The sequence below is a fragment of the Panthera tigris genome, chromosome A3 (genome assembly GCF_018350195.1).
Source record: "Panthera tigris isolate Pti1 chromosome A3, P.tigris_Pti1_mat1.1, whole genome shotgun sequence".
Classification (NCBI taxonomy): Eukaryota; Metazoa; Chordata; class Mammalia; order Carnivora; family Felidae; genus Panthera; species Panthera tigris.
Window position 1 is genome coordinate 73,520,906 of NC_056662.1, and position 27,758 is coordinate 73,548,663.

The 27,758-nt window shown below is 36.1% G+C and overlaps 1 protein-coding gene and 1 pseudogene across 7 annotated transcripts in view; one reads left to right on the forward strand and one right to left on the reverse strand.

Moving 5' to 3' along the window:
* Positions 1–27,758, reverse strand: part of CCDC88A (coiled-coil domain containing 88A) — a 140,125-nt gene that overhangs the window by 59,841 nt on the left and 52,526 nt on the right. For all 7 annotated transcript variants that reach the window (XR_006215723.1, XM_042981420.1, XM_042981421.1 and 4 more), the window contains exons 6-9: positions 25,060–25,143; positions 23,351–23,491; positions 15,618–15,790; positions 2,126–2,207 (exon numbers count right to left, since the gene is read on the reverse strand). Coding sequence is in view for 6 of the 7 variants with exons in the window: in XM_042981420.1 (XP_042837354.1) it covers positions 2,126–2,207; positions 15,618–15,790; positions 23,351–23,491; positions 25,060–25,143 (480 nt within the window). In the remaining variant the exon portion in view is untranslated. The remainder of the gene's footprint in view (positions 1–2,125; positions 2,208–15,617; positions 15,791–23,350; positions 23,492–25,059; positions 25,144–27,758) is intronic.
* LOC122236915 lies at positions 18,975–20,498 on the forward strand (annotated as a pseudogene).

Below are 27,758 nucleotides of genomic sequence, written 5' to 3' on the forward strand. Positions count from 1 at the left end.
TGGGGAGATATATGAGGTCTTTTTTTTAAAAATCAAGAATATAAATAATTTTAAAATATATATTCATATGCAAATAAAAACACACCTACATATAAATTTTTATGTAATGATTATTTAGGTATGTAAAAAATATCAGGATATTTCAAATAAGTTAACATCTAGTTAACATAACCTTTGCAATTAATTTAAGGTGTAAAAGTTAACTTTAAAATACAGGATAATGAAAATAGAGAAGAGGCAAACAGTATTACTAAAGTTGGTCGTTAGTTACTTTAGAGAAATTACGTTTCCATCCAGATGTATTATAATATACCAAAATTCTGCTGAGTTTTTCAAAACTTCCAAGTGAATGATTAGTTGCATATGATTAGTGTTTATCTTAATAACATTTAAGACAAGTATTAAAATTCAATATTTAATAGCTCTCTCGTAATCTTTTAAAACAAGTTATCAAAGTATGATCCAGAGATATCTGTGGGGCCCTGAAAGGGTTTCATGTTCATGAGGTCAAAACCATTTTCATAATAACACCAAACCATTATTTGCTTTTTTCACTGTCATTCTCTCATGAGGGCAGAGTGGAGTTTTCCAGAGGCTACATGGCATGTGATAATACACCGAACGCAAAACAGATACGAGAATTTAGTAGTTTTTAGTTAAGCCATGCATTAAAGAGATTTGCAAAAATGATTAAAAAAAAAAAGACTTGCAAAAATGTAAGAGTACCAACATTCTTTTTTTTTGTTGTTTTGTTTTGGAAAATAATGGTTATAAGCATGTAATTTTTATGTTAACATGGAATAATTATTTTTAAATAAACATTTTTCAAATTCTAAGTTTTAATTTCAAATATAGAAAATAGATATAATCTACATCAAACAATCCTCATTAATTTTTAATAGGAGAAAAGAGCCTTGAGACCAAAAGACTGAGAACCACTCACTGTTTTACAGTAAGCACACATACAAAAACCCATACTATTAAGAAACAGAATAGCAGCCACAGCATATCTAGAAATGAAGATTTTGATTCCCATCTCATTCATCTAGAAAGGTCCAAGTTTATGATTCTGCAAGTGGAGTATTCCCTGAATTAAAAATAGCAAGTTAGGGGAAATATTGACCAATGCTATACCTTGGCCAGAGGCTGCACTGTCACCCTGGCTGGGCAACTTCGACAAGGCCACTTCTGATGGCATTTCCAAGACCTACAGCTATGTCACCCTGAACTCTGGAAAGAAACTGTGTTCATCAAGTTTCCCTATCAGGAATAATTATCAGGAGAAGAAATAATTATCTAGCTTCACCATAATCCTTATCATTTACGGGTAAAAGAAGACATTGTGCACTACCACCAAATAAAAATGAAACAAAACAAACATTTAAAAAAGTGAATTTTGTTTAAGTTTATTTATTTATTTTGAGAAAGAGAGAGAAAGAGAGGGAGAAAGAGGGACAGTGCGAGTGGGAGGGGACAGAGAGAGAGAGAGAGAGAGAGAGAAAGAGAATCCCAGGCAGGCTTCACAGTTAGTGCAGAGCCTGACACTGGGCTCAAACTCACAAACCATGAGATCACGACCTGAGTTGAAATCAAGAGTCAGACACTTATATGACTAAGCGACCCAGGTGCACCCCCCCAACCCCAAAATGAAGTCTTAAACAATCTTGCTTCGAGATGAAAAAAACCACAAAGCTTTAGTAAAATAAAAATAATTTTTAAAAGGTAAAAAAATTAAAAAGCACTGTGTCATATATAAATTACCATAACTATCAGAGAGACCAGAGACCTAGGGAGATACACATAAAGCAGCATAGTTTACAGTAGGGTTATTCTAGCTTCCAAGCCCACACAAACAACATACATAAAAAAGAGAAACTTGGAACTACCTGAATCCTAAGAGTTTCTTCTGAATTCTAGCAAAGTATGAGCAGCACTGATAAAGAAAAAGCAAAGTCCAAAGACTATGAATTCCAGTTTTGGGATTTTAGAACAGAAAAACACTGAAAAATCATCTTTAAGCCTCAGTGACCTCATAAAACATTAAGATAAAGGCTATAAATTATAAGGAGTAAAATCAATTTCTAATTACATACTGGTCCTATATAATAAAGTTTCTGGTACAAACCTCTTGTTGCAGCCTTTTTAGTTCTATTTCCATTTGCTCAAGTTCTTGTTTACAGTCCAACAACTGTTCAGTCTTTTCCTCCCTTAAATGAAAAAATTGTCAATTAAATAATCAGTTTAATGTTTTTGAAAACTGTGATCATCATCTGCATCAATACAAATATATTATCATTACTAAATATCTAGTTGAAAACCGAATTAGCCATACGCTAACAGAGGGGAAAAAGACAAAGAAATGGATATTAAGAATGTGTATGATTTGATGTCATCAATCAGACTCCCCTTTAAAGTTCCCCAAAGGCTAATCTTGATGACTGACATCCTCATAGTTTATAAGGTAGTTTCTCTCTCTTCATCTTTCTTCCCATCCCCCATTCTCACTCTCCTTTTTGTCTTTCTCACTCATCAAAGACAAATACACTGGAAGAGTTTTTAAGCAAGGCACTACTATGTGGGTCTGAATATATATAAAATATTATGCAGGGGAGGAGCAGAGGGAGAGGGAGACACAGAATCCAAAGCAGGCTCCAGGCTCCCAGCTATCAGCACAGAGCCCGACACGGGGCTTGAACCCACATAGTGTGAGATCATGACCTGAGCCAAAGTCGGATGCTTACCTGACTAAGCCACCCAAGTGCCCTGGGGGGGGAGGGGGGGGGCGGGTCTGAGTCTTAAAAGGATCTCCAACTATTTTCAATATTTACTGTGGCCTAAAGGGAAAGTACACACTGCCACACAAATACCTAAAATATTTATGTCCCTATTGGTTTCTTCCCTGTAGTCTATAAACATCTTCCAATTTCTATTCTTTTCCTTCTCTTTATACTCCTTTACTTCCCTTATTTCCTATCTCCCTTTCAGAGCCAAGCTGCTCAAACTCAAGTTTCCATTCACTAACTCTACTTTTCCACCTTCTGTTCTTTAATTAAAAAAGGTAAAGCATTCACTGCACAATCTGTTGCTGACCTCTCATAATACCTGTACTTTTTTGAGAACCATAATTTTTAATTGAGAAACAGTCCCTTTGTGGACTCCATTTTCATTGTAATGAATAATGTTTTGGTAAATAAACTCATTATGCATAAGATACTGTATGTTTAGGGGGACCTAGCTGGCTCAGTCCAAAGAGCATGTGACTCTTGAACTCAGGGTCATGAATTTGAGCCCCATGTTGGGTGTAGATTACTTAAAAGGGAAAAAAAAAAGCCAAAAAACCACAAAGAAAACCTCGTATATGTTTCAGGACAGATTTCTTTTTCTTTTTTTTTTTTTTTAATTTTTTTTTTTTTAACGTTTATTTATTTTTGAGACAGAGAGAGACAGAGCATGAACGGGGGAGGAGCAGAGAGAGAGGGAGACACAGAATTGGAAGCAGGCTCCAGGCTCTGGGCCATCAGCCCAGAGCCCGACGCTGGGCTCGAACTCACGGACTGTGAGATCGTGACCTGAGCTGAAGTCAGACGCGTAACCGACTGAGCCACCCAGGCGCCCCATAGATTTCTAAAAGTACATTACATGTTTAAAGGTTGCTGATGTGTACTGTCAACATCCCTGCAGAAAGGTCATTACCAATTTATAATGCAAGCATCAGAGGATAAAATTGCCTACATGAGAAACAAGTTAACAATTGAAAATTTTTGAGTTATTATTCTAATTTGCATTTATTTGAATACTAGGACAGCCTGGAAGAAATGGATAAATTCTTGGAAATATATAAACTACCAAAACTGAAACAGGAGAAACAAAAAACTTGAACCAAGTAACAGCCAGCAAAGAAGTTGAATCAGTAATCAAAATCTCCCAACAAACGAAAGTCCAGGGCCAGATGGCTTCAGAGGTAAATCTACCAAGCATTAAAAAAAATGTTTTTAAGTTTGTTTATTTATTTTTGAGAGAGAGACAGAGAGACAGAGAATGAGCGCAGGAAACGGGCAGAGAGAGAGGGAGACAGAGAATCCCCATGTGGGGCTCCAATTCACAAACTGTGAGATCACGACCTGAGCCGAAATCAAGAGCTGGACACTTAACCAACTGAGCCACCCAGGTACCCCAAATCTACCAAACATTTAAAAAAGAGTTAATACCTGTTCTTAAAACTATTCAAAAAAATAGAAAAGGAAGGAAATCTTCCAAATTCATTCTATGAGGGTAGAATAAAGAATAAAGAATCCACTAAAAAACAAATAGTGAATCCACTAAAAGATAAAGAATCCACTAAAAACAGAACTATACGCCAGTATCCCTGACAAACATGGAAGCAAAAACGGTCAATAAAATACTAGCAAACTAAATCCAACAATACATTAAAAGAGTCATTCACCACAATTAAGTGGGATTTATTCCTGGGTTGCAAAGGTGGTTCAATATTCACAAATCAATGTGATACACATTAATGAAAGAAAGGATAAAAACTATATGACCATTCTAAATACGTGCAGAAAAAGCATTCGACAAAGTACAAATCCATTCACGATAAAACCCTCAACAACGTAGAGTCAGACGGATCATACCTGAACATAATAAAGGCCACATGTGAGTAACCCAGTGAATATCATGCTCAAGGGGAAAAAGAGAGCTTTTCCCCTAAGGTCAGGAACAAGGTAAGGAACAAGACAGGGACTCTCACCACTGTTGTATGACATAGTACTGGAAGTTCTAACCACTGTTAACCATTGTTCTAACCAGCAATCAGACAACAAAGAGCAATAAAAGGCATCCATACAGGCAAGGAAGAAGTAAAACTTTACTATTTGCAGATGACATGATACTCTACAAAGAAAACTTGAAAGATTCCACCAAAAAACCTGCTAGAAATTATACATGAATTCAGTAAAGTCACAGGATACAAAATGAACATACAGACTATCTGTTGCCATTTCTATACAAAAATAATGAAGTAGCAGAAAGAGAAATTAAGGAATCAGTCCCATTTACAAAAGCACCAAAATATTAAGAAACCTACGAATAAACCTAATCAAAGAGGTGAAAGACTTCTGTTCTGAAAACTATATAACACTGATGAAATAAATTAAAGGGGACACAAAGAAATGGAGAAACATTCTATGCACACGGATTGGAAGAACAAATACTATTAAAATGTCTATACTACCCAAAGCAATCTACATATGTGATGCAATCCCTACCAAAATACTAACAGCATTTTTCACACAAGTAGAACAAACAATCCTAAAATTTGCATGGAATCAGAAAAGACCTTGAATAGCCAAAGCAACATTGAAAAAGAAAAGCAAAAATGGAGGCATCAAAATTCCAGACTTAAAGTTATGAACAAAGGATCAAAAGGTATAGTACTAGCACAAAAACTGATGCATAGATCAAGGGAACAGGACAGAAAAACGCAGAAGTGAACCCACAACTATAAAGTCAATTGATCTTCAACAAAGCAGCGAAGAATATCCAATGGGAAAAAGACAGTCTCTCCAACAAATGGTGTTGAAAAACTGGACAGCAACATGCAAAAGAATGAAACCGGACCACTTTCTTACACAAACACAAAAATAAATTAAAAATGGATTAAAGACCTAACTGTGAGACCTCAAACCATAAAAAACCCTAGAGGAAAACACAGGCAGTGACCTCTTTGACATTGGCTGTAACAACTTCTAGATATGTCTCCTGAGGCAAGAGAAACAAAAGCAAAAATCAATTATTGGGACTTCACCAAAATAAAAAGCTTCTGCACAGCAAAGGAAACAATCAACAAAACTAAAAGGCAAACCTATGGAACGGGAGAAGACATTTGTAAATGATCTATCTGATAAAGGGTTAGTACCCAAACTACATAAAACTTGTAAAACTCAACACCCAAGAAATGAACCATCCAATTAAAAAATGGGTAGAAGACATGAACATTTTTCCAAAGATGACATACTGACACATGAAGAGATGCTCAACACCACTCATCATCAGGGAAAAACAAATCAAAACTACAATGAGATATCACCACACACCTGTCAGGAAGGCTAAAATCAAAAGCACAAACAACAACAGCAAGGATGTGGAGAAAGGGGAACCCTCGTGCACTGCTGGTGGGAATGCAAACTGGTGTAGCCATTCTGGAAGACAGTATAGAGGTTCCTCAAAAACTTAAAAATAGATGGGATGCCTGGGTGGCTCAGTCAGTTGAGCATCCAACTCTTGATTTCTGCCCAGGTCATGATCCCAGGGTTGTGGGACTGAGCCTCGCATCAGGCTTGTGGAGCCTGCTTAAGATTTTCTCTCGGGCGACTGGGTGGCTCAGTTGGTTAAGCGTCTGACTTTGGCCCAGGTCATGAACTCATGGTTTGTGAGCTCAAGCCCTGCATTGGGCTCTGTGCTAACATCTCAGAGCCTGGAGATGGCTGCAGATTCTGTGTTTTCCTCTCTCTGCTCCTCCCCATTAGCACTGACTCTCTCTCTCTCTCTCTATCAAAAATAAATAAACATTAAAAAAGAAAATTAAAAAACTCTCTCCCTGGCTTGGCTTGTGCTGTCTCTAAAAAAAATTAAAAAGTTAAAAGCAGAACTACACTACCAGTCAGCAATTGCACTACTAGGTATTTATCCAAAGAATACACGAATACTAATTCAAAGGGACACAAGCACCCCAATGTTTATAGCAGCTTATCTATAATAGTCAAACTACGGAAACAGCCCAAATGTCCGTGGAGAAAGAAGACATGGTACATACATATACAATGGAGTAACACTCAGCCACCCAAAAGAATGAAATCTTGCCATTTGCAACAATGTGGATGGAGCTAGAGAGTATTATGTTAAGTGAAAGAAGTCAGAGACAAATACCGTATGATTTTACTCATAGGTGAAATTTCAGAAACAAATGAGCAAAGAGGGGAAAAAAAGAGAGAGGCAAACCAGGAAACAGATTCTTTTTTCTTTTTAATTTAAAAACAAGTTTTATTTTTAACATTTATTTTTGAGAGAAAGAGACAGAGCGCGAGCAGGAGAGGGACAGATCGAGAGGGAGGCACAGAATCCGAAGCAGGCTCCAGGCTCCTGAGCTGTCAGCACAGAGCCCAATGCGGGGCTCGAACTCGTAAGTGATGAGATCATGACCTGAGCTGAAGTCGGATGCTTAACTGACTGAGCCACCCAGGCGCCCCAAAAGATTCCTAACTATACAGCATAAAGTGATGTTTACCAGAGGGAAGGTGGGTGGGGACATGGGTGAAATAGGGGATGGGGATTAAGGAGTACACTTCTTGTGATGAGCACCGGATGATGTATGCAAGTGCTGAATTACTATATTGTACACCTGAAACTCATATAACACTGTATATTAACTAACTGGAATTAAAATAAAAACTTTTTAAAAAGCTATTAACTTCTACCATTTTTTTAAATATGCATTTTTGAGAGAGAGAGAAAGCGTACAAATAGGGGAGGGACAGAAAGAGGGGGAGACAGAGGTTCAGACGCCAGCTCTGTGCTGATAGCAGAGCGCCTGAGGCAGGGCTCGAAATAACGAACTGAATCCTGAGACTGTGACCTGAGCCAAAGCTGGACACTTAACTGACTGTGCCACCCAGGCGCCTCTACCTTTTATGATTTATAAGATATTTATAAATATTTCTATATAGTTGCTGAATGCTTTTTTAAAAAATTAAAAACAAATTTTATTTTTATTATGGTAGCATATTTTTTACATAAAATTGCAATTTTAGTCATTTTAAGTGAAAATTTAGTGGCACTGGACCCACAAACGTATGGCCAACTAATCTGCCAAAGCAGGAAAGAATATCCAATGGAATAAAGACAGTCTCTTCAGCAAGTGGTGCTGGGAAAACTGGACAGCAACATGCAGAAGAATGAACCTGGACTACTTTCTTACACCATACACAAAAATAAACTCAAAATGGATGAAAGACCTCAATGTAAGACAGGAAGCCATCAAAATCCTCGAGGAGAAAACAGGGAAAAACCTCTCTGATCTTGGCCGTAGCAACTTCTTACTCAACATGTCTCCGGAGGCAAGGGAAACTAAAGCAAAAATGAACTACTGGGACCTCATCAAAATAAAAAGCTTCTGCACAGCGAAGGAAACAATCAGCAAAACTAAAAGGCAACCGACAGAATGGGAGAAGATATTTGCAAATGACATATCAGATAAAGGGTTAGTATCGAAAATCTATAAAGAACTTATTAAACTCAACACCCAAAAAATAAATAATCCAGTGAAGAAATGGGCAAAAGACATGAATAAACACTTCTCCAAAGAAGACACCCAGATGGCCAACCGACACTTAAAAAATGCTCAACATCACTCATCATCAGGGAAATACAATCAAAACCACAATGAGATACCACCTCACACCTGTCAGAATAGCTAACACTAACAACTCAGGCAACAACAGATGTATGCGAGGATGCGGAGTAGAGGATCTCTTTTGCATCGTTGGTGGGAATGTAAGCTGGTGCAACCACTCTGGAAAATAGTATGGAGGTTCCTCAAAAAACTAAAAATAGAACTACCCTACGACCCAGCAATTGCACTACTGGCATTTATCCAAGGGATACAGGTGTGCTGTTTCGAAAGGGCACATGCACCCCAATGTTTACAGCAGCACTATCAACAATAGCCAAAGTATGGAAAGAGCCCAAACATCCATCGATGGATGAAATGATAAAGAAGATGTGGTATATATATATAATGGAGGATTACTCGGCAATCAAAAAGAAGGAAATCTTGCCATTTGCAACTATGTGGATGGAACTGGAGGGTATTATGCTAAGTGAAATTAGTCAGAGAAAGGCAAAAATCATATGACTTCACTCGTATGAGGACTTTAAGAGACAAAAGAGATGAACTTAAGGGAAGGGAAACAAAAATAATATAAAAACAGGGCGGGGGACAAAACGGAAGAGACTCATAAAAAGCGAGAACAAACTGCGGGTTACTAGAGGGGTTGTGGGAGGGGGGATGGGATAAATCGGTAAGGGGCACTAAGGAATCTATCTATTCCTGAAATCATTGTTGCACTAATTTGGATGTAAATTAAAAAAATAAAAACAAGTTAAAAAAAAAAAAGAAAATTTAGTGGCACTAATTACATTTACAATGTTATTAAATAAACTATCACTACAACCTGTTCCCTAATCTTTTTCATCACCCCAAACAATTCTGTTTTCATTAAGCAGTAAGTCTCCAATTCTGCCATACCCCTAGCAACTCCCTAATATACCAGTCTCCTAATTTGCCTATTAAAGATTTTAAGTGGAATCATACAACATTTGTCCTTTGTATATAGCTTACCTCACTTAGCAAACTGTTTTCAGGACTCATTCATGCTATAGCAGGTAGTAGAATTTCATCATTTTTATGTCTGAAAAATATTCCATTGTATACTAACAGCACATTTTGTTTATTTAACAATCTGTTCATGGACACTTCAGTTGGTGCCATCTTTTGGCTATTGGGAGTAATGCTCCAATGAACAATGGCATACAAATACCTGTTTTGAATCTGTTTTCAATTTTGGGGGAATATATTTAGATGTGGAATTGCTAGGTCATATAAAAATTCTTTGTTTAACTCTTTGAAGGATATTTAAATGCTTTTAATTTTATTTTTTTCTGGATGTTTACATATTTAGCATCTTTTATACAAATAGAGGAACCACTTCTTTTATAAATACTTCTTATGCTCTTGCAAAGCTCCTCACCATCTAGAGAACAAATACATACTCATTTGTATTTCTTTCTGATTCTTTCACCATTATTTCATTTTTTACATTTAACTCTTTAATCTATCTGAAGTTCACTTTGATGTATGTGAAGTATGAATTTAAATAATTTTTCCAGAACAGTTATCCATGAGTTCCAGCCTCATTAAGAAATAATTCCTTTTTGGGGCGCCTGGGTGGCTCGGTCGGTTAAGCATCCGACTTCGGCTCAGGTCATGATCTCATGGTCCGTGAGTTCGAGCCCCGCGTCGGGCTCTATGCTGACCACTCAGAGCCTGGAGCCTGTTTCAGATTCTGTGTCTCCCTCTCTCTCTCTACCCCTCCCCTGTTCATGCTCTGTCTCTCTCTGTCTCAAAAATAAATGAACGTTTTTAAAAAAAAGAAATAATTCCTTTTTGCACCCAGTTGCCCATTCTATCCCCAACAACGAGGCTTCCATTTACACCTCCCTACTAATACTGTTTTTCAGTACAGTCAGTTACCTCCTTAGTGATGAATCCAATGGATTATTTTTGGATCTTTTACAAGAAGTCAATACAATTAACTCAGTTCTTCTTGACACCCTCTCTCCTTTGGCTTCCACAACTTCACACTATAAGGTTCTCTACTCCTCCTCTATATATTAATTCTCTGACCTTTTTGCTGATTTCATGTGGTGTGCCCATCTTTTGGCTAACAATTATCAAGCTCTTACTATCTGTGTCAGGCACATTTCTAAGCACTTTTCACTTTGCCAAGCACTCAATCCTCACATAAGTCTCTAAAAAAAGTACCAATGATATCAGCTTAAATTTACTGGTCACTTTAGATACTTACCACACACAACAACACTACAGTAGGCACAATTATTATTTCTACTTAATGGGCTAGCAAACTGAGAGCCTTAGATCAAGTAAGTTGGCAATGGTCACTCAGTGAAGGAGTGTGTTGAGCCAGGATTCACACTCAGGCAGTATGCCTCCGAAATTCATTTTTTTTCAATGTGAACATTCACCAAGAGTCAACCACTAGACTTAGATTAAAAAAAAAGTCAACTACTAGGCTAGCATCTCTTCATTAAAACATAAAACTGATGTTATTCTCCTATTCAAAAAAATCTTCCACTGATCCCCACTGTTTAAAGTCCAACCTTCTGAGTACTGCATACATGACCTTCCACGTATCTACACCTTCATTTTCAACTTAATTTCTTGTAATGCTTGTCCTTATAGCCTACTGAACTTGTTGCAGTTCCTTTTTAAAATACCCAATAAATGCCTAGGTTGAAATGTAATTATCTCTATGAAATCTTCTTGACACACCTCCCATTTCTCTTCTAAGTCAGAAATGACCAAAACTCCTATGGTTTCAACTGCAAGCTATACTGACTTCTAATACACTTCCAGGGGTTCACATTATTTCATCCATCCACTTAAAAGTTTATCTCACAACTCAATTTTAAAATGGGCAAAGGATCTGAAAAGACATTTCTCCAAAGAGGATATACAAATGTCCAACAGCACATGAAAAGATACTCTCAACATCTTTAGTCATCAGGGAAATGCAAGTCAAAACCACAATGAGGTATCCCTCCATACCCACTAGAATGCCTATAATCAAAAAGGTATATAATAAGAAGTATTGTTGATGTTATGGAGAAACTGAAGCCCTCATACATTGCTGGTGGGAATGTAAAAATGTGTGCCAAATAATTTGACAGTTACTCAAAAGGTTAAACACAGAGCTACCATATGGCCCATCATTTCCATTCTTCAGTATATATCCAAGAAAACTGAAAACATATGCCCACATAAAAATGTTCACCATGAATGTTCTTAGGAGCATTATTCATAATAGTCAAAAAGTGGAAACATTCCAATTATCTATCGACTCATAAAGGGGTAACCAAAAGGTGGTATATCCATATAATGGATTATTATTGTAAAAAGGAATGACATAATGATACATGCTACAACATGGATGAACCTTGACAACATTATGCTAAGTGAAAGAGGCCAGACACAAAAGGCCATATCCATTTTAATGGATGTCCAGAATGAGTAAATCCAGGGAAACACAAAATATATTAAAGGTTCCCAAGAGCCAAGGGCAAAGAGGAATAAGGAATGACTGCTAATGGGAATGGGGTTTCTTTGGGGTTGATGAAAGTATCTTAAAATTAGATACTATGTGATGGTTGCACAACTCTATGAATATACTAAAAACCACTGAATTACATTTTTAAAGGATGAATTTTCTGATACATAAATTACCTCAATAAAGCTGTTATTTAAAAAAGAGTTAATATTTCCCTGATGAGGAGTGACGTTGAGCATTTTTCATGTGCCTGTTGGCCATCTGGATGTCTTCTTTAGAGAAGTGTCTATTCATGTCTTCTGCCCATTTCTTCACTGGATCATTTGTTTTTCAAGTGTGGAGTTTGGTGAGTTCTTTACAGATTTTGGATACTAGCCCTTTGTCCGATATGTCATTTGCAAATATCTTTTCCCATTCCGTCGGTTGTCTTTTAGTTTTGTTGATTGTTTCCTTTGCAGTGCAGAAGCTTTTTATCTTCATGAGTTCCCAATAGTTCATTTTTGCTTTTAATTCCCTTGCCTTTGGGGATGTGTCAAGTATGAAATTGCTGCGGCTGAGGTCAGAGAGGCTTTTTCCTGCTTTCTCCTCTAGGGTTTTGGTGGTTTCCTGTCTCACATTCAGGTCCTTTACCCATTTTGAGATTATTTTTGTGAATGGTGTTAAGAAAGTGGTCTAGTTTCATTCTTCTGCATGTTGCTGTCCAGTTCTCCCAGCACCATTTGTTAAAGAGACTGCCTTTTTTTCCATTGGATTTTCTTTCCCGCTTTGTCAAAGATTAGTTGGCCATACTTTTGTGGGTCCAATTCTGGAGTCACTCCTCATCAGGGAAATAAAAATCAAAACCACACTCAGATATCACCTCACACCAGTCAGGGTGGCTAAAATGAACAAATCAGGAGACTATAGATACTGGAGAGGATGTGGAGAAATGGGAACCCTCCCTCTTGCATTGTTGGTGGGAATGCAAACTGGTGCAGCCGCTCTGGAAAATAGTGTGAAGGTTCCTCAAAAAATTAAAAATAGATCTATCCTATGACCCAGCAATGCACTGCTAGGAACTTACCCAAGGGATACAGGAGTGCTGAGGCATAGGGGCACTTGTACCCCAATGTTTATAGCAGCACTTTCAACAATAGCCAAATTATAAAAAGAGCCTAAATGTCCATCAACTGATGAATGGATAATGAAATTGTGGTTTATATATACAATGGAATATTACTTGGCAATGAGAAAGAATGAAATATGACCTTTTGTAGCAACATGGATGTAGCTGGAGAGTGTTATGCTAAGTGAAATAAGTCATACAGAGAAAGACAGATACCATATGTTTTCACTCTTATGTGGATCCTGAGAAACTTAACAGAAGACCATGGGGGAGGGGAAGGGGGAAAAAAAGTTAGAGAGGGAGGGAGGCAAACCATAAGTGAATCTTAAAAAATGAGAATAAACTGAGGGTTGATGGGGGGTGGGAGGGAGGGGAAAGTGGGTGATGGTCATTGAGGGCACCTACTGGGATGAGCACTGGGTGTTGTATGGAAACCAATTTGACAATAAATTTCATATTAAAAAAAATAAAGGGAGGTAATTATGGGAAAAAAAAGAGTTATTAATTTGTATGAGAGAAAAACTCTGAAAATATGGGATCCATGGAAACAGAGAGAACTATTTTTTTGTTTGTTTGTTTCAGTACAATTTTATTTATAAATGCAAGCAGTGGGAGGGAGGTGGCAGGTCTGGTGCACACACTGTAGTTTCTTGACTGCTACTCTAGTAGTGGGCCATATTCTCGACTTTGTTCAAATCTAACTTGCTGTAGTGTGATGATCTGACCAAATTTAGCTTGGAAGCTTAACTTCTTACAATGCAATCAATATACAATGGAGGATAATGCATAATAGTATCTATATTAATCATGGTCTGTAGCAAACATGTTTTTTGCTAGGCTGACACAGAGAGAATTATTAAAGGAAGTCTTTGATAGGGTATTAACTACTACATAAAAGTGAAATTTATAAGGAATTACTTCTTCCATCCAAATTGCAAATTATATTTTTTACTCTGTATGTTAATAAACCAAAAGCAATTATAGTATAATGTACCACCTGTAAGTAATATTCTATTAGTTAATTTGCATGTTCTCATTACAATTATTTATTTCCATTAGGTAGAAGGCAACCTAAACTATTTTTATCCACCATGATTTCCATGCTTCATTACTTCAGTAAAGATCTATCCCAACAAAAAGACTTAGAACAAATGTTAATAAAAGATATCTGTGAAGGAACACATTTTCAAAGGACAAAAGATGGTATTTGATGAAATGCTAGTTATTGGGAATATCTGCTGTATCTGACACATTTATTTACTCATTAATAATATTCATTTACATTTTCCAGTCAGCACATGAGAAACCAAATTTTACCAATCTCTTTAAGTCGTTTGGAATTTTAATACACTCCATGGCCAAGTAAATTTCATTTAAAAATCAAATTCTAATATAGTGCAAAATGTTAAATGAATTCACAGCCATCATTGCAGTTCTAATTGCATGCTTTATCTAAAGACTAGAGAAGATTGTGCTAAATTATATGGAACGAACTAGTGTGCACTGTTTAGGCTATCCATTAACTGCCAGTCAAACTAATAACAGCAATCTCTTCTCTAATTTTCCTGGTGCAGCTGTTTATAGAATATCCTGGGCGTGTTCACTTCAATAGATACATAATAGCACAGACATCCACAATGAAAGCTGTAGTTTTTTTGTTTTCAAATTTTCCTAGAGACTGTATATTTTTTCTACCTTGCATATTCAATCACTTTCTTAAACTAACTGTTTTAAATAATCTGTAAATAAACTTAATTGTTATATTGTAGCTTTAAATTTTAAATCTATACTCTGAAACCCAAATTCCAGGAAAACAAACCAAAAAAAAAAAAAAAAAAGACAGAAAAGAAAGAAAAGAAAAGAGAAGAAAAAAAGCCCCAAATATAAAAATCCTTTGTTCTTTTTACAGTACAAAATATCTCCAGCAGAGACTGGTTATGTCTTTACATGTGATTCGCCAAGGAATGCATATGTGAAATTTATACTGACTTTTCTCAAATTATCTTTAAAGCTAAATAAATGTAATTTCATCATCACTAACCAATATGAATATTTACCATGTCTAACCCTATGACTCAGACATTTTAATTACTCAACACAGAATATAACACAAAATTATTTTTTGTAATACTGTAAACCAACAATTCACTCTTTTATAACATTAATTTTAAAAGAGCTAAACTTAATGACCTGTAAAAGAGCTAAACTTATTGACCTTATTGCCTGACTGGCAACCAGTGGTTGCCAGTATTTTAGATTTCAAATATAAAAATTAAAAAAATTAAGGAGACCCCCCAAAGATTAAGGAGACCCAAATTTGCCAAGGAAGAACAATATTTTATAAAAGAAAGATCATTTTAATATAAGAAAGATTAAAAGGACATAAATTCAGAATAAAGGACAACCTTTAAATTGGTAAGATTTAGGATTAGGAAAACTTTCTGCCAGTCTATTTATTTTTCTCATTTTAACAAATGGTAGTGAGAACTCTGACTGAGAGTCATGCTAGCAGCTGAAACAACTGATCTATATTCCATAAGACGAAAAACATTTTTAGGTGACCTTTGCAACCGTGTAAATTCAATAAGCCTTGAAAATCAGCAACTTACAATTCCTGCCTAAGCCTTCTTATCTTTGCCTTAGCATCTGCCAGTTCCACTGACAGATGTTGTCGACTTTCTGTTCGCTTCATGCCTGGAGAACCACAGGGTGACTGTGCAGATGAAGAGGCATGGGGTAAAAAATGAAGACCATCCCGTTCTTCAGAGAGTTCTACGATAGTCTAAGGAAATATGAAAATAAACACAGAATCACTGTTAGTATTCTACATATCAGAGAACTAAACACACCAACACTATTCATTAAGTTTAAGTACTATATTGCAATACCAAAACAATTCATTGGTCAAAAATATCTAACTTTGTGATATTCAGCTATCTTTTTAAAAAGTTTCATGCAACAGGGGCGCCCAGGTGGCTCAGTCAGTTAAGCGCCGACTTCGGCTCAGGTAATGATCTCCCAGTTCTTGAGTCCCAGCCCCATGTTGGGCTCTGTGCTGACAGCTCAGAGTCTGAAGCCTGCTTTGGATTCTGTGTCTCCCTCTCTGCTCCTTCCCCATTCGTGCTCTAACTCTCAAAAATAAATAAACATTAAAAAAAATTTTTTTAAAGTTTCACGCAACAGTTCATGTATTAGCTATTACTAGATAACACTAGAATAAGACTTAATACTTTTTTCCCTCCCTAATATTTTAATAAAGGAATCAAATGTGGTAAAATAACTATACTAGATAGCAACTATTGGAAAGGTGTAAAATACTTGTTGACAAAGGAAAGAAATTAACCCAAGCACAATATGGCTACAACCATGCTGTCCAATAAGGTAGCCAATAGCACAAATAGTTAACTACAAATTTAAAAAGTCAAAAATACAGTTCCTTAGTGACACTAGCCACATTTTAAGTATACAACATCCACATGGAGCTAGTGGTTACTGTATTAGCACAGAAATGCAATCTTGCCATTTTCACACAACATTGCTCTAGAATTGTAAACAGGGACCTCAGCGGGACCTAAGAGAACCTCTGAGGTTTAGTTCAATTGCTCTCTCTTTTTTAAAAATATTTATTTATTATTTGAGAAAGCATGCACTCGCACAAGAGAGAGCAGAAAAGGGGCAGAAAGAGAGGGAGAGAGAGAGATTCCTAAGCAGGCTCTGCACTGTCAGCACAGAGCCTGAACAGGGGGCTCTGCGAGATCATGACCCAACCCAAAATCAAGAGTCAGATGCTCAACCAAATGAACCACCCAGGCAACCCTAGTTTAATCTCTTAATTCTGCAGTAATGTAACTGAGGCACAGAGATTGATTTGTCCATGATCACAAAACTAATAGCAATGCCAAGACTCCTGGGCCAGCCTCTTGACTTCATATCCTTTCTATGTTCTCTTTCTTAAGACTAGTTCTAATCTGCATCCCATCTCAATGCTTCCTTTATTCCTTTCTCTAGAGTCTCTCCAAGGGACATAAATCTCATTCTACTCTCCCTAAACATGAACTTTAAGGGCTACCTAACCTACATTTACCTGACTCAATAATTTTCCTCCAATTTTCCTTTTATCGAAAAATTCTTATTCTAAACCAATTACTCAGCTTTTCTTTCAAACTTCTCGGGCAAACAGAAATTGTCTTTGTTAGTAATTTCAACTGTCTTACTCCAGGCAGAATAGGTGGGGTAACTACCTTGGGACAATGAAATCACCATTTTTGTTTTCTTATCACCAAGTCTTCTAATGCCCTCACTGAATCATTACTTTTATCCTTCTTTTTTCTTCTTCTTTTTCTTTTTTTAAAAACCACCCATCAGAATTCATTTCTTTATCCTTGGGATATATTTCAGCACCTGAATCAAGGTCTTTTCAACTATTGCTTTCACAGATTCCAGTATGCCTATTGATAAACTATAGAATGTGACTTCTCATCAGTTCCTTTTCTCTTTACAACTCCACATCTGCTCTCTATTCAATATATTCAGATTTTTCCAATGAAGGAACCATTCCTCTCTTGTGCCATGCCTCCTTTACTACCATTACTCCCTTGGCACCTATACATATGCCTGAACCTTTAACCACTCAACTCCTCCTTTCTGCCCAGATTTTCCTGGCTACTCTATAGAGTTCCTACTCAGAATGAAACTACAAATAAGGCCTTAAATGTCATCATTACTTTCTAATTTAACACTACCATGCCATTCTCTAACTATAGCCCACTCTGGGGAAAAAGAAATGGGAATGAATATTTATTGAACTCCTAGATAGAGGATTTTCCAACAAGATTTCATCCAATACTATAACCTGCAATACAGGCATTATGTCTATTTTAAGACATAAGGAAACCGTTCTTAGGTATTTACTCACAGGATACAAAAACGCTAATTCAAAGGGATATATGCACCCCAGTGTTTATAGCAGCATTATCTACAATACCCAAACTATGGAAACAGCCCAAATGTCTGACTGATTAATGGCTAATGTTGTGGTATGTGTATACACACACACACACACACACACACACACACACACAATGAAGTAATATTCAGCCATCCAAAAGAGTGGAATCTTGCCATTGGCAACAATGTAGATGGAGTTAGAGAGTATTACACTAAGCGAAGTTAAGTCAGAGAAAGACAAATACCATATGATTTTACTCATATGTGGAGTTTACGAAACAAGACAAATGAGCAAAGAGGAAAAAGAAGAGAAAGAGGCAAACCAAAAAACATTCTTAACTGTAGAGAATCAACTGACGGTTACCAGACAGGTGTGTGTATGGGGGCGGGGGGGAGAGAAGATGGGTGAAATAAGTGATGGGGATTAAGGAGTGCACTTCTTGTGATGGGCACAAGGCGTTGTGTGGAAGTGTTGAATTACTATACTGTACACCTGAAACTCCTATAACACTATATCAACTAATTTTTTAAATACTTAAAAAATTTAAAAACTCAATTATTTTTTAAAAAGTTTTTAATGTTTATTTATTTTTGAGAGAGAGAGAGAGCAAGCACATTAGCAGGGGAAGGGCAGAGAGAGAAGGGGATACAGAATCCAAAGTGGGCTCCAGGCTCTGAGGTGTCAGCACAGAACCTGACGCGGGGCTCAAACTCACAAACCCTGAGATCATGACCTTAGCCAAAGTTGGATGCCTAACTGACTGAGACACCCAGGCGCCCCCAAAACTCAATTATTTTATTAAAATAACTTCCCTATTAGATTGTAATGATCTTTGATCCTTTTTTGAAAGTTTGTCATTTTGTTGCTCCCAAGCACTCTTAGCACAGGATCTTGCAAACAGCAGATATTTATTAATATACATCCAGGTATGAACATAAAAAGATGTATCAAAGCAAAGAAAAAATTCAGATGATTTAATAATTCTTACAGAACTCCCAATTGAGGAAAAGAATCAGAGATGTGCGAGCACATTCATGGACTTTGGCAAAGGTTTTATACAACAGGAAAACAGGCATTGGAGTTAGACTCAGCAAATTACTTCATTTCTCTGAGTTCAAGTATCTTCAATCTATTAAGATGAGGTTATTATACTGACTTACAAAGACAGTATATTAAAACGTAACACAAAGCTTGGCATAAAATAAACAGTGACAATAAAGAGATCTTAAATTCATTAAAATCTCCTATTTGGTTTTTAGTAAAAGAAGAGGATTTAAGAAATACATGTTACAAGGAATTAAGAATAAGAAAGTTAAGGGGCGCCTGGGTGGCTCAGTCAGTTAAGCATCACACTTTGGCTCAGATCATGATCTCAGGGTTCACAAGTATGAGCCCTGCGGTGGGCTCTGTGCTGACAGCTCAGAGCCTGGAGCCTGTTTCAGATTCTGTTTCTCCCTCTCTCTCTGCCCCTCCCCCACTCACAATCTGTCTCTCTCTCTCAAAAACAAACATTAAGAAAAATTTTAACCAGAATAAAAAGTGAAAAGTAATTAAAAACAGAGTGATACATTCTATACATTCTACACACTATACATTCTAGTAAAACAATTACAACAAAAGATGAATCAAAACAGAAAAAAAAAAAAGGCTCTGTTTTGACAAGGAAGGGCATCCTGTGAGCAGCCTGAAGTTTCTTAATACTGACTGAAAGGTAATGTCCTACTTTTGCCAGGCCACCAAATGGAGGGTATTTAAGTGCATAAATGGTGCCTGCTTTAACTCCTGGGATACTACCGCTTACCAGGATATACATGTATGGGCAAAAAGGCCTGGAGCACCCAAGTAGCCACCTTTGTGGCTATGGAACCTTCTAGAATTAAGTGGCCAAGTGTGAAGGAATGTATTGCTTAACTTAATAAGCTGACAGTCTGGGTTCTGCAGAGACCCTCCCAAGGGAAGATACAAAGCAGAAACAATTCTAATTGATGTTATTCTAAAAGGTGTCTCCCCCCTCCCCAACTCAAATTTTCTAGTAGGTCACAAGAGCCAGTAGTCTATGACAGAGCTAACGACATTAGCATATTTCAAGTTAAAGTCAGACAAAAAGGTAAACTCAACACAATAGAAAACACTTACATGGTATGTTCCAGCAGCAGCAGTAAGAGCCACCTGTGAGTTCTCCTGCATCAGTGGCTATGAGCTACAGGGTAGCCCTGCATGATTCTACCAATCCAACCTGGCCTGAACTGGCACAGAGCCCACCTGTGTAGCTATGAATGTCAATGTTGGTGTCAGAATAGCAGTTTTATGACTTCTATACCAGTTTTATGAGAAAAGGATCACTGTGTCCACATCCATAGTTCTCTTCTACTGGCTGCAAATGGGAATGCTTCAGCAAGCACAGTGTGGCCTGGATCTTTGACACATCACCGCAGGGGACCTGGTAGGCACATTCCTGGCCCTCATCAGCAGGATAGGAGCAAAAATTATGTCTGCAGCATTAGCTCTGCAGTTCAGGCTATTGCTGCAAATCCTACTCTATTCTTTAAAAAAAATTTTTTTTAATGTTTATTTATTTTTGAGACAGAGAGAGACAGAGCATGAACAGGGGAGGAGCAGAGAGAGAGGGAGACACAGAATCTGAAACAAGCTCCAGGCCCTGAGCTGTCAGCACAGAGCCCAACGTGGGGCTCAAACTCACAGACTGCGAGATCATGACCTGAGCCGAAGTTGGACGCTTAACTGACCAAGCCACCCAGGCGCCCCCTTACTCTATTCTTTTAGCATGGTGCTTGTGATAAGCATAGTGTGGACAAGGAGCACTAGTGACGCCTATGGCCCTCTTCAACCTGAGTGACACCTTCCCCTTACAAGGAGATGGGTCTGCAAGCTGAAAAGAGGCAGACCTATGTGTAACACCTGCTGTGATGGTTCTTCTCCTGGAAGTTCCATTCTTCTTTCTACATAGTGCTATGCACATGGAAGGGCCTTAAAAATATCCTTATGTACAGATTTTTATTTGTAATTTTGAAAGTCTAATTTTATTATAGCTTTCTGTGCACTTAAAAATGAGCATGATGCATTTTGTACTCTGAAGCGTTCCAAAAAATGTTATGAATATGATACTTACTCCTTCTTTCTTTCCTCTGGCATGCCTGGTAAGTTTTGTAGAGAAGTTACAAACCACAACCATACATATGCTTTCAATGTGTTTATTCAGTGTGACACCAAACTTTCCTCTGTTTTTTTTACATAAAATTTTTATATAAAATAAAATATTTTTATGGGGTGCCTGGGTGGCTCAGTTGGTTAAGTGTCTGACTTCAGCTCAGGTCATGATCTCACAGTTCACAAGTTTGAGTCCTGCATCAGGCTCTGTGCTGACAGCTGAGAGCCTGGAGCCTGCTTTGGATTCTATGTCTCCCTCTCTCTCTGTCCCTTCCCTGCTCACACTCTGTGTGTCTCTCAAAAATAAAAAACAAAATACTAAAAAAATTTTAAAATAAGTAAATAAATAAATACTTTAGAGGGAAAAATATATTAAAATATTTTGGAGGAGAAAACAGAAGAGCTAAAGGGAAAATCTAAATAAGAACTTGTTTCAATCTAGTTGAATAACACAAAGTTATTACATTATGTATTATTGTATTACACTTAATATTTTTCGCAATTATTACTTTTTAAAAATGTTTATTTATTATGAGAGAGCAAGAAAGTGCAAATGTGAGTTGGGGAAGGGCAGAGACAGAGGGAGAGAGAGAATCCTAAGTAGGCTCCATGCTGTCAGTGCAGAGTCCAACACAGGGCTCAAACTCACAAACCATGAGATTAATGACCTAAGCCAAAATCAAGAGTTGGACGCTTAACTGACTGAACCGCCCAGATGCCCCACAATTATTTTTAATGATCTTTTCTAATTAGTCCACTGGTGGCCCAAACTGAAAAACTTTGCCCTAGAGAACGGGGTTTAAACCAGCTAGCAACTTGTTTCCCAAATAGCTTGAGACAAGAGAACACGACCAATTTTCGCTTGTCAAAAAAACAAATTCAATGAAAATGCATAGTCAGGCATGATAGGATAATACATCAAACAATCACTATAGTGTTTCATATTCCTTAGTTTTGACATAGATCATATAATGACAAATATTTTGTTCACATTCTCCAAAATAATATCCTTCTTCACCCAATATTAATAACTTCACAGAGTGAGATCAAACAATTCATACATGCCCTCAGAAGTCAGAGGACACCTTATCAAAATACAAATAGAAGAAATAAAAATGGAAGAATGTTTCAGAAAAAGAATAAAGCAGTAGAAAGATGTTAATATAAAAAGAAGATAAAGCACATGGGTCAAAACTCAGACTGAAAATAAAATAATCTTAGTATTTCAGGATAAGCTTGGTGTATACTAGGGACATTTTTCAATTCTCTCTTCTTTTGACCTGTCTTAGATTTAAAAAAAAAATGTAGTTGTCACTCTAAAATATTTGTTTATTTCCTCTATTTTCTTCTCTTGTAATGCCTGAAAAAAAACTGAAAATTCCCAACTATACTAACATGAAAGTTTTGTTCAGAAAAAAAAAAAAACCTTTAGGAATTTCTTTTTTCATTAGTCTTTCAACAAGTCTTTCATTAGTCCAAAGAGTAATCAAATTCTCTATAAATAAGTTCAAAACTGTCTCTCCCATGTAAATGGAACAATTGATCAAAGCTATACATTCTTCTGAATGGCAGAGTACTTTGGTCTGCTATTAACAAAATATTACTCACCATCACATGCACTGAAGTCTAGACTCCTATAAAATTAGCTGTTTTCAGAGAGTGCAGGCAAAAATCCTGGTGCAATTTTACTCTTTTAAAAAAGCCAAGTACTCTTACAGGAGCCTATAATAATTCTTTTTTAAAATCACACCTCATTTACTGACTACAAAATTTGAGACCTTTTTGTGAGACATTTTATTTAGAACACCTGTTATTCTCCATTTATTAACACTTATTTTTCCAACCTCAAAATGTGGCAATAAAAGAAATTAACTTTAAGCAAATTCTCATGCTTCGAAGCAATGATTTTTCCATTTGCATCAACAGTATTTTCAGTTTCACACTATTGTACTGTTGCCAGAGCTATGGAGAGGACTTAAAAAAACACAAAGGAACAAAATCAGAATAATAATTTAAAAGAATGGAAAAAAGAATATCTAATTGCAATCTCTTTACTGGTGATTTGGGGCTCTTAAATATCCTTTTTTGTTCCTGTGTTGCAAAAAATAAAGACATAAAGTACTTTATTACCTGTCCCTAAGAAACAGAGTATCAATTTGAAAACCCTCTGAAATTGCCTTTTTTGGAAAGCAAACCTTCACAATATTCTGAAAGGAATTTACAAACCTCTGAATGTTCATCTCTTTCATCTATAAGTCTTTTTAGATGTAATGCCATATTTTTCAAGAGTGGCTCTATTTCCTCCTGAGACATATCAGTCACTTCCATCCATTGCAGATCAAACACATTTTCCTGATTATGGGTTACCTTTAGGAAAGAAATCAAAATCAGCAATTTTTCTAAATGGCTAATACTTAAAAATTGGTTTCACTTTACTGCAATATTAGCTTAAATATCATACAGTCCATATCATAAAAATGAGAAGCAAATATGATGCCTAAAGAAGACCTGGTAAAAAGGCTAATACTAAGAATTATTTTTACTAACTATAATCTTTAAATAAAAAATTTATATTTGTTTTCCTGTCAGCTAAAAAGCAAAACATTTAATTCAGGCATTACTAGGGGAAGGTAATATTGACATGTTTGATAACTGCTTTAACAAAATCAAATGAATTTTTCTTTAGGTAAGACTAAATTGTGCTGGATTCAAAAGCAAAAGTTTTTTAATCTTGTAGGATATATGTTATTGCATTTTTATACTTGAAAAGCTACATCTTTACAGATTCTGTAGATGACACTGTCCCAGAACCTTAGGAGAAAAGGGCTACCAACATAAAGATTTTAAAAAAATGCAAAAGTTATATAAATGAAATACTTATTTCTTGCTTTCCATTTCTCACTGTGATTCTGATATTCTGCTTTAACTTTCACAAGAAACCGCAAAAATAATAATAAAAAAAACACTTTCAAGAATGATGGCAAATTTAGTAACTTGCAATACTTAGCATTTACTCAAAATAAAATACAAACTACAAAGCTAGCATAAACAAACAAATAAATATAAGGGGAAACTCCCAAAACAAAAACAAAAACAAAAACAAAAACAAAAACCCTGGTATCTTGTGGAGTACTAATATGCTTACTGTTGACAACATTATTACTGACAAGAAGGCTGGGCTCTATGAATGCTAACAAAGAGAAAAGATGATATACAGAACACAGGTTATTCAAATAGAGAATTATTTTAAACACTACTAATTTTTACTATTTAAAAATTCTCTCTCTTATCTTAGTTCTCTAATCAACATGTAAAATTTAACATGATCTAGTTCTAAAAAGTCCTCTTAAGTACACAAGATTAAAAGCTCAAGACTAGATAGATGCAGAAATTAAAATCCATCTGTTAACTGTATCAATTACTTAATATTGCACAATATGTCCTAGATTTGAGTTCTTATATAGATGTTAAAATGACTAATGTGTTATAATTCAAGTAACATCTTCAATAAAAATTATACTGTGTCCATTCATTCAAAAGAAAATCACTGGAATGACTTAGTACTCGGGTTATCATCTTACTTCACATTAGTTTTGAATTACAGGCAGTGATCCATTTTCTGCTGCTTCTATTTACTATGTACTGTTCATTCTGTGCTGTCTAACAAAGACATACACTTCATTCCTCAGACACTTTCTACCTAATGTCCCTATGGATAAAGGCAACAGTACATTGTAGTTAGTTAGCACTGTGCCATGAGGATTCATTTAAGAAACTATCTCTAAAGAGAAGACACTTTGTCTAATAGCAGAGTTCATCTAAATCTGACTTTGATTTGTTCTTGCTCATCATAGGACTTCAAGTCTTTGGGGACATATAAACACACCACAAGCTTTATAAAAATTAGTATATAAAAACCGTATATAGGTTATTACCTCTTGAATATGTGCGGCAACTGCTGCTTTTGTATCAAAATCTAAACCTTGAATTCTTTCAATAAATTCTTCTTTTTTCTGACACTAAAAGAAATGAATAAAACAATCATTCACATTTTATGGGATATAGTCCTTAATATGTTGTAAATAACTAAAAACTCAATAGGCCAAAAAGTTTGGTTATGTTTTGAACACTACAATGAGGGTTTTGTTGGTTTTGCATTTAAATGGTCTAATATACTCACTTAACAAAAAGACAACAATTCAGAAATATTTATTTAAAAAGCATGGCACTGAAAACCCATACTATTTTTATGCTGTAAAGTTCTAAAGTGGGAAACCATTACACAACCCATGTGAGGTCAGTACAATATTATTATGCTAACTTTACAAACAGAAAAGTAAAGAATCAAGAACTTGTTTCAGGGAGGATAAGTTACTTGCCAAAAAACACAGTGAGTCAGTGGCAGAATTCGGAATACAGCCAAAAAGCTCAGTCAGTCTTTGGCTATCATCAAACAAAACAGCCTTTCTTCTTGGAAAAAAAAAAACTGTAAGCAATTTTTACTTCAAGCTTACAATCCATTCTCACATCTTCATCCTATCAATCTTAATAAAAGAAACCTACTTTTGTGGCCCAGTTCAACATTTATAAGGTAGTACAATAAATATTTGATTTGTTTCTACAGTAACATAAAGTTACCAGGGACAAAATTTAAGAATATATATATATATATATATATATATATATATATATATAAGTATACGTGTATCAAGTGGAATAAATGCAGCATTTATTGTGTAACTTTAAAAAAATCTTTATATAAACTAAAAATATTATGATGTAAATCTAATCTTTTTCTTTCTCAGTACTAAGTAACAGTTTAACATGCATCTTAGTATTTCTGCCTCCTGGGTCTACATCTCTTAAACTACAATCCAACTGCTAGTATAAATGTATTCTTGCAGCTACCAAATGAGAAGTGCATACAAAATAGAAAGCACTGCCTTGTCTAGCTTAAGCTGCATCTCCTGGGCCAATTACCAAACTACTAGTGAAGAGAATAGACTCACAAAAAGAAAAATTGGTTCTTAGATCATTAAGAAACTTAGCAAGGTTATGATTTACACTCTACGTATTTATTATATCAAATCGTAACATTCTACTTCCATTGCCTACAATTTAACTTAACACATTCCCATCAGTGCAAAAAGTTCTGTGTCCTATAAAAACAAAATTATTAGAATGACATAATAATATTAAAATTATGGGGTGACGGTTGGCTCGGCAGGTTAAGCATCTGACTCTTGATTTCAGCTCAGGCCATGATCTTACAGTTTGTGAGATCAAAGGCTCTGTGCTGACAGCATGGAGATGTTTGGGATTCTCTCTCTCCCTCTCTCTTTGCCCCCCACCTACACATGTACTCACTTGCACAGTCTCTGCCAAAAATTAATAAATAAACTTTAAAATTAAATTCCTGAGAATGTACAATTTCTAGCTGTGACTAGGAAATCAGAGTTTTGGGGGAATGGGATTAAAACTAGTCAATTTAAAAATAAGATTTTTTTAATCTAGTAAATAGTATGTGATAGGTCTAGTGACAATTAAGAATAACTTTCTGATAGTACATCTGTGGTATATATTAACTACCTTTTTAGTTACGATATGCCCAATTTTTAAATTTAATGCTTCCAAAGATGTTGACCTATATATAGTTTTTGAGTGAATGATCATATAAAATTGGCAGGGTTATGATAACTATGACTCACTGAAGGGTCCCCCGATTTCAACTACCATATCTTTGTCTGCCTTCAACACATATACCTCCCTTTTCTAAGCCCTATAGCCATTATTTCTTTATTTATACTATCTTTAAGAGCTCATCATTTAACACAGTCTCAACACAAATCAATGAGATTTCTTCTTTTACTCTTAAAATACCCACAGTTTCTACTAAATCTCATCTTTATTCAAACTCTATAAGTTTCAAGAATTCCAAATATGCTTCATAAATAGGTTAGGCTTTTTTAAAGAATGCAGAATGAAGGTTGTAGGATCTTGAGGGATAGACTATCAAGATGGAAAAGAGAATGAGAGAAGATACAACTCTGAAGTTCAATTATCAGACCAAAGTTTTATTTAAGTGTTGTCCAATACAGTAATACAGCTGTCCAATATACCTGTCCAATACAGGTATACAGCTACTGAATACCAAAATGTAGCTAATGCAACTAAGAAATTGAAATTTTCATTTTAGGGGATCCTGGGTGGTTGGTTAAGTTGGTTAAGTGTCCGATTTAGGCTCAAGTCATGATCTCACGGTTTGTGAGTTCGAGCCCCGTATTGGGCTCTGTGCTGACAGCTCAGAGCCTGGAGACTGCTTAGGATTCTGTCTCTCTCACACTCTTCCCCTCCCCCACTCATGCTGTTTCTCTCTGTCAAAAATAAACATTACAAATTTTTTTTAAAAAGAAAATTTCATTTTATTTAATAGTAATTGATTTTAATTTAAATACCCACATGTGGCTCGCAGTGGCTACTGTATTGACAGCCCAGTTCCAGAGCATAAATAAAGAAGTATGGTGTTGGGGCTCCTATTGGTTAAGCGTCCAGCTTCGGCTCAGGTCATGATCTTGTGGTTCTTGAGTTAAAGCCCTGCATCTGGCTCTGTGCTGACAGCTCAGAGCCTGGAGCC